At 52.3% G+C, this 8,377-nt stretch overlaps 1 protein-coding gene across 1 annotated transcript; it reads left to right on the plus strand.

Annotated features, from left to right (window-relative positions):
• Nucleotides 1-6,758: 6,758 nt before the first annotated feature.
• Nucleotides 6,759-8,099, plus strand: LOC311313473 (gap junction alpha-8 protein-like; the record flags this gene model as incomplete). Its single annotated transcript, XM_084443603.1, has 1 exon — nucleotides 6,759-8,099. The coding sequence occupies exon 1, from the start codon at nucleotides 6,768-6,770 to the stop codon at nucleotides 8,097-8,099; it is 1,332 nt and encodes a 443-aa protein (XP_084299729.1). The 5' UTR covers nucleotides 6,759-6,767.
• Between the last annotated feature and the right edge of the window lie 278 nt (nucleotides 8,100-8,377).

The following is an 8,377-nucleotide window of genomic DNA, read 5'->3' on the forward strand; positions in this document are numbered from 1 at the left end:
TACTGTACACTATAAATAAAGGTTTGAAATGAAAAGTATTAATTTCATTAATACTGTATTATCTCTGTTGCTAGAATGTTTGAGAACTCAACAATACAAAACACTACTTGGCAATTATATTTTGAAAGTACATTTCAGAAGGTTTTTGTATGTATTGTATGTAATGCTGTTTAAGTATTTTGTTGGTTGTGTGTGTGTGTGTCCCTACTGTGTGTGTGTGTGTGTGTGTGTGTGTGTGTGTGTGTGTGTGTACATAAACCCCTACAATACAGTGTATCTCCAGTGTCACGGAGTGCTGGCCTCTGGTCCTGCATCCGGTCTCTGTCCCCTGCTCCTGAGTTATGGCCCCCGGGTCACAGGACCCAGGCTGAAGGCCGTGAGAACCGGCTGCCTGTTCTGTCTGCAGAAGACTGAGGGCAGTATGACTGAGGGCTGTAAGACTGAGGGCAGTAAGACTGAGGGCAGTAAGACTGAGGGCAGTAAGACTGAGGGCTGTAAGACTGAGGGCTGTATGACTGAGGGCAGTAAGACTGAGGGCAGTAAGACTGAGGGCAGTATGACTGAGGGCAGTAAGACTGAGGGCAGTATGACTGAGGGCAGTAAGACTGAGGGTTGTATGCTACAGTATGAATGAGGGCTGTATGACTGAGGGCACTAAGACTGAGGGCAGTAAGACTGAGGGCAGTAAGACTGAGGGCTGTAAGACTGAGGGCAGTATGACTGAGGGCTGTATGACTGAGGGCTGTGTGACTGAGGGCACTAAGACTGAGGGCAGTAAGACTGAGGGCAGTAAGACTGAGGGCAGTAAGATTGAGGGCTGTATGAATGAGGGCAGTATGACTGAGGGTTGTATGCTTCAGTATGAATGAGGGCTATATTACTGAGGGCAGTAAGACTGAGGGCAGTATGACTGAGGGCAGTAAGACTGAGGGCTGTATGACTGAGGGCAGTATGACTGAGGGCACTAAGACTGAGGGCAGTATGACTGAGGGCAGTAAGACTGAGGGCAGTATGACTGAGGGCAGTATGACTGAGGGCAGTAAGACTGAGGGCAGTAAGACTGAGGGCTGTAAGACTGAGGGCAGTAAGACTGAGGGCAGTAAGACTGAGGGCTGTGTGACTGAGGGCACTAAGACTGAGGGCAGTAAGACTGAGGGCAGTAAGACTGAGGGCAGTAAGACTGAGGGCTGTATGACTGAGGGCAGTATAACTGAGGGCAGTATGACTGAGGGCAGTATGACTGAGGGCTGTATGACTGAGGGCAGTAAGACTGAGGGCTGTAAGACTGAGGGATGTATGACTGAGGGTTGTATGCTACAGTATGAATGAGGGCTGTATTACTGAGGGCTGTATGACTGAGGGCAGTATGACTGAGGGCAGTAAGACTGAGGGCAGTATGACTGAGGGCTGTATGACTGAGGGCTGTATGACTGAGGGCTGTATGCTACAGTATGAACGAGGGCTATATTACTGAGGGCAGTATGACTGCAACTCAGGAAGGTACAGTATTTCACTCGTTGAGAACGTTCACACGTTGAGGTGGTTCAGAGTCACACACTTGAGGTGAGGCAGTGCTGCCAAAGATCTAGACGCCCACATGGCGCCCTCAGGCCACAAGGGTGCTCTCTTGGTCTAATGGTAGACAGTCTTGCCTCGCAAGTGAGTGCCGGAAAAATACATTTTGTTTGACATGACGCGTTACGAAATTCTACTACTTTGCTTTTGTAGAATTCCATTTACCCAATTTGACAGAACGTTGGACAGAAGTCCGCTGTGCTTCTTTCAATTAGCTTATGATGTCGGGTTGGGAATTCTATTGACGATGTCTAGCCAACCGTCACAAAGCCTTTGGTGTTTAATGAACTGTGAGATGAGGGAGAGACCAACAGATCGGTGCCACAGGGCAACCCTTCTGTTTGCTGGGAGAGTATGACTGGTTTTCCAAATAAAGTCATCTCTGCGCGTCTCTCTGTATGTCTCTCTGCACGTCTCTCGCTCAATGGCTGGCATTCTTCACATTCCCATCCAATCGCCCAAAACTGGTGACACACAGCTTGGTGACACGCACACCTACACACAAACACACACACGCACACCCACACATCCACGTACTCGCTCACACACACACACACATACACGCACACACACACACACACTTTCCATTACATATATATTTTTAGAGCATTACAAGACTTGATTAACTTTGAGAGTTTTTTAAAGAGATTTTCAAGAGTTTTATAATGAATTAACCTCACAGCAAAAACACGCTACTGACTCCATTCCAGCAAAAGAATGTGTTCTGTTCAAACTAGGAATGCCAGCGTTCCATACAGAGGTACTGGCTGTGGCTGATGAAAAGACATGACAATAAACTCACTGATCTGAGCGAAGGGACTATAGGAGAGAGCTACAGGACTACAGGAGAGAGCTACAGGACTACATGGGAGAGCTACAGCACAGGACTACAGGAGAGAGCTACAGGACTACAGGAGAGAGCTACAGGACTACAGGAGAGATCTACATGACTACAGTAGAGAGCTACATGATTACAGGAGAGAGCTACAGGAATACAGGAGAGAGCTATGGGACTACAGGAGAGAGCTACAGGACTACAGGAGAGAGCTATAGGACTACAGGAGAGATCTACATGACTACAGGAGAGAGCTACATGATTACAGGAGAGAGCTACAGGAATACAGGAGAGAGCTATGGGACTACAGGAGAGAGCTACAGGACTACAGGAGAGAGATACAGAACTACAGGAGAGATACAGGACTACAGGAGAGAGCAGGGCTAAGAGGAAAGAGAGAGCAGAGCTGCTCCATAAGGACACAGTCTACATGTATCTCGCTGTTGTAATTCTCAATTAGATACCAGTCAGAGTCTGTCTGTCAGCTCTGGTAGGACCATCTGTCTGTCGGTAGGTAGGACCGTCTGTCTGTCTGTCTGTCTGTCTGTCTGTCTGTCTGTCTGTCTGCTGGTTGGTAGGACTGTCTGTCTGTCTGTCTGTCTGTCTGTCTGTCTGTCTGTCTGTCTGTCTGTCTGTCTGTCTGTCTGCTGGTTAGTAGGACTGTCTGTCTGTCTCTGTATGTCTGCTAGTTGGTAGGTCTGTCTGTCTGGCTGTCGGTTGGTAGGGCTGTCTGTCTGTCTGTCTGTCTGTCTGCTGGTTGGTAGGACTGTCTGTCTGCTGGTTGGTAGGACTGTATGTCTGCTGGTTGGTAGGACTGTCTGTAGGCCTGCTGGTTGGTATGACTGTCTGTCTGCTGGTTGGTAGGTCTGTCTGTCTGCTGGTTGGTAGGACTGTCTGTGTGTCTGCTGGTTGGTAGGTCTGTCTGTCTGTCTGTCTGTCTGCTGGCTGGTTGGTAGGTCTGTCTGTCTGTCTGTCTGTCTGCTGGTTGGTAGGTCTGTCTGTCTGTGTGCTGGTTGGTAGGTCTGTCTGTCTGTCTGTCTGTCTGTCTGTCTGTCTGTCTGTCTGTCTGCTGGCTGGTTGGTAGGTCTGTCTGTCTGCTGGTTGGTAGGTCTGTCTGTCTGTCTGTCTGTCTGTCTGCTGGCTGGTAGGACTGTCTGTCTGTCTGTCTGTCTGTCTGCTGGTTGGTAGGTCTGTCTGTCTGTCTGCTGGTTGATAGGTCTGTCTGTCTGCTGGTTGGTAGGTCTGTCTGTCTGTCTGTCTGTCTGTCTGTCTGTCTGTCTGCTGGTTGGTAGGTCTGTCTGTATAGGAATACAGGAGAGAGCTATGGGACTACAGGAGAGAGCTACAGGACTACAGGAGAGAGCTATAGGACTACAGGAGAGATCTACATGACTACAGGAGAGAGCTACATGATTACAGGAGAGAGCTACAGGAATACAGGAGAGAGCTATGGGACTACAGGAGAGAGCTACAGGACTACAGGAGAGAGATACAGAACTACAGGAGAGATACAGGACTACAGGAGAGAGCAGGGCTAAGAGGAAAGAGAGAGCAGAGCTGCTCCATAAGGACACAGTCTACATGTATCTCGCTGTTGTAATTCTCAATTAGATACCAGTCAGAGTCTGTCTGTCAGCTCTGGTAGGACCATCTGTCTGTCGGTAGGTAGGACCGTCTGTCTGTCTGTCTGTCTGTCTGTCTGTCTGTCTGTCTGTCTGTCTGTCTGTCTGTCTGCTGGTTGGTAGGACTGTATATCTGTCTGTCTGTCTGTCTGTCTGTCTGTCTGTCTGTCTGTCTGTCTGTCTGTCTGTCTGCTGGTTAGTAGGACTGTCTGTCTGTCTCTGTATGTCTGCTAGTTGGTAGGTCTGTCTGTCTGGCTGTCGGTTGGTAGGGCTGTCTGTCTGTCTGTCTGTCTGCTGGTTGGTAGGACTGTCTGTCTGCTGGTTGGTAGGACTGTATGTCTGCTGGTTGGTAGGACTGTCTGTAGGCCTGCTGGTTGGTAGGACTGTCTGTCTGCTGGTTGGTAGGACTGTCTGTCTGCTGGTTGGTAGGTCTGTCTGTCTGCTGGTTGGTAGGACTGTCTGTGTGTCTGCTGGTTGGTAGGTCTGTCTGTCTGTCTGTCTGTCTGCTGGCTGGTTGGTAGGTCTGTCTGTCTGTCTGTCTGCTGGTTGGTAGGTCTGTCTGTCTGTGTGCTGGTTGGTAGGTCTGTCTGTCTGTCTGTCTGTCTGTCTGTCTGTCTGTCTGTCTGTCTGTCTGTCTGTCTGTCTGTCTGCTGGCTGGTTGGTAGGTCTGTCTGTCTGCTGGTTGGTAGGTCTGTCTGTCTGTCTGTCTGTCTGTCTGCTGGTTGGTAGGTCTGTCTGTCTGTCTGTCTGTCTGTGTGCTGGTTGGTAGGTCTGTCTGTCTGTCTGTCTGTCTGCTGGCTGGTAGGACTGTCTGTCTGTCTGTCTGTCTGTCTGTCTGTCTGTCTGCTGGTTGGTAGGTCTGTCTGTCTGTCTGCTGGTTGATAGGTCTGTCTGTCTGCTGGTTGGTAGGTCTGTCTGTCTGTCTGTCTGTCTGCTGGTTGGTAGGTCTGTCTGTCTGTGTGTTGGTTGGTAGGTCTGTCTGTCTGTGTGTTGGGTGGTAGGTCTGTCTGTGTGCTGGTTGGTAGGTCTGTCTGTAGGCCTGCTGGTTGGTAGGTCTGTCTGTCTGTCTGCTGGTTGATAGGTCTGTCTGTCTGCTGGTTGGTAGGTCTGTCTGTCTGCTGGTTGGTAGGTCTGTCTGTAGGCCTGCTGGTTGGTAGGTCTGTCTGTAGGCCTGCTGGTTGGTAGGTCTGTCTGTCTGCTGGTTGGTAGGTCTGTCTGTCTGCTGGTTGGTAGGTCTGTCTGTCTGCTGGTTGGTAGGTCTGTCTGTCTGCTGGTTGGTAGGTCTGTCTGTCTGCTGGTTGGTAGGTCTGTCTGTAGGCCTGCTGGTTGGTAGGTCTGTCTGTCTGCTGGTTGGTAGGTCTGTCTGTCTGCTGGTTGGTAGGTCTGTCTGTCTGCTGGTTGGTAGGTCTGTCTGTAGGCCTGCTGCTTTACCTCGTTGCTTTCCCCCCTCTCTCTATAAGAGTTTTCCTGTGTCCGTGTGAGTGTGTGAGTATGTTTGAGTATGCGTGTGCGATTGTGTCTGTGTGTGTGTGATTGTGTCTGTGTTTGAGAGTGCATGTGTGCGTACGTGTGAGAATGTGTGTATATATGAAAGTGTGTGTGTGTGTGTGTGTAAATGAGATAGTGTGTGTGTATGTGTGTGTGTGATTGTGTCTGTGTTTGAGAGTGTGTGTGGGTGCGTATGTGTGAGAATGTGTGTGTGCATATGAGTGTGTGTGTGTGCGTATGTGTGAGCATGTGTGTGTGCATATGAGTGTGTGTGTGTGCGTATGTGTGAGAATGTGTGTGTGCATATGAGTGTGTGTGTGTGTGTGCTGCGTCCAGTGTGGTGGAGTGTACCCGGTGCCCTGGCTGTGCAGTATCCACACTGCTGCTGCTGCTGTGGGAGCCTGAGGCCTGAGGCTCCATACATCCCAGGCCGGCTCTGCTGATCCTATTGTCTCCCGCGTCACCACGCGTCGCCCCGCGAATAAAGGCCGTCTGGCTCCAAGCTTAAATATTGCAGCAAACTAAAAACCAACCATCAGAGCCGATTCATTCACATCTGCTCAGTGGGGCGACAAGGACACGGCTTTAGGTGGGAAAGAGGGCAGAACAAAGTTCACTACTCCCCACCGGGCACCGAGGGAACGGGACAGGACTGGACTTTGCCGGAGCCGCAGCTGTGGCAAGTTGCCCGTTTGATAGTTTAGTTTTTCCCACCTAACTTATACATTAAGCCTAGATTTGTTTTAGAACTAGTCTTCGTGAAGTGGAGTTTTACTGTTCTTTTTTTTAAAACGTTTTTGGTGGCTAGTGAAAGCGTGATTTAGCCGGAGGCTACAGCCAGAAACTTTTTTTGGGGTATGCGGTTTTCTGTCACGCCAGAATTTGGCTTTTACTGATTGTCGATAGAGTGTGCGAATGATAATTATAGCCCAAGACATTGATGGGGCTTCGCTAAATGGATTTCTTCAACATTTAAACCACTTCTTTCTATTTTATACCCTTCCGTGTGTGGAGAGGTACGGGACTTTCCCTCGACGGCTGCCCATTTGGTTGCCATTTTTGGTGCAGGTTTTTCGTGACGCAGACATTCTGACGACGGTGTGCTTAGAGCTGAATTTCGGGAGATTGGACGTGTTCCACGTCTCCATTTCTAACATCTCTCTTTTCTCCCTCTCTTTTCTCCCTCTCTCCCTCTCCTTTTCCCCGCTCCCCCCGGCCTCTTGGCTCTGCAGTGCTACGGACCGACCATGGGTGACTGGAGCTTTCTGGGTAACATTTTAGAGGAAGTGAACGAGCACTCGACGGTGATCGGCCGGGTGTGGCTCACCGTTCTCTTCATCTTCCGCATCCTCATCCTGGGCACGGCGGCCGAGTTCGTCTGGGGCGACGAGCAGAGCGACTACGTCTGCAACACGCAGCAGCCCGGCTGCGAGAATGTGTGCTACGACGAGGCCTTCCCCATCTCCCACATCCGCCTGTGGGTCCTGCAGATCATCTTCGTCTCCACGCCGTCGCTGGTCTACGTGGGCCACGCCGTGCACCACGTCCACATGGAGGAGAAGCGCAAGGAGCGCGAGGAGGCGGAGCTCAGCCGGCAGCAGGAGCTGAGCGAGGAGCGCCTGCCGCTGGCGCCCGACCAGGGCAGCGTCCGCACCACCAAGGAGACAAGCACCAAGGGGAGCAAGAAGTTCCGCCTGGAGGGCACGCTGCTGAGGACCTACATCTGCCACATCATCTTCAAGACGCTGTTCGAGGTGGGCTTTGTGGTGGGCCAGTACTTCCTGTACGGCTTCCGCATCCTGCCGCTGTACAAGTGCAGCCGCTGGCCCTGCCCCAACACGGTGGACTGCTTCGTGTCGCGCCCTACGGAGAAGACGGTCTTCATCATCTTCATGCTGGCAGTGGCCTGCGTCTCGCTCTTCCTCAACTTCGTGGAGATCAGCCACCTGGGCCTCAAGAAGATACGCTTCGTCTTCCGGAAGCCCGCCCCGGCGCCGGCCCAGGGCGAGGGCTCGGCGCCCCCGCTGCCTCCGGCGGGGAAGAGCCTGCCGCCGCTGGCCGTGCCCTCCCTGCCCAGGGCCAGGGGCTACCGGCTGCTGGAGGAGGAGAAGGCGCCGCTCGCGGTCGCCCACCTGTACCCGCTGGCAGAGGTGGGGATGGAGGCCGGCAGGCTGGCGGCGCCGTTCCAGAGCCTGGAGGAGAAGCCGGAGGAGGCCGTGCCCATGGACGACATCTCCAAGGTGTATGACGAGACTCTGCCCTCATACGCCCAGACCACCGAGACGCAGGGAGTGACGCTGCACCCGGAGGAGCCGCCGCGGGAGGAGGAGGTGGCGGTGGCGATGGCAGCCCCGGCGTCGGAGAGGGGGGAGGCGGAGGAGGAGAGGAGGGTGGTGGAGGAGGAGGAGGAGGAGGTGGTGGGGGCGGAGGAGGAGGATGAGGAGGTGGCGGAGGAGGAGGTGGACGGGGAGGAGGGGGCTCCGCCCACGGAGGCGGCGGAGACGATAGAAGACACGAGACCGCTGAGCAGGCTGAGCAAGGCCAGCAGCAGGGCGCGCTCCGACGACCTCACAGTATGAACCTGAGAGAGCACACACACGCGAACACACACGCGCGCATGCACACACACACACACACACACACACACGCACGCACGCACGCACACACACATCGAAAACAAGACGGCAAACACACACCTAGCTCAAAACAGCACACTCTTACACCAGCAGGTCAGACACAGAAGAGAAATAGACATAAACCAACAGGGATAGATTAAAACCGTGCGTATTACTATTAGGACCAGGATAATATAATAACATAATTCAGCAAGGCAAAAAAAAAAAGATCTATGCGTGTT

This window comes from Borostomias antarcticus, assembly GCF_949987555.1.
Source record: "Borostomias antarcticus genome assembly, chromosome: 9".
NCBI lineage: Eukaryota > Metazoa > Chordata > Actinopteri > Stomiiformes > Stomiidae > Borostomias > Borostomias antarcticus.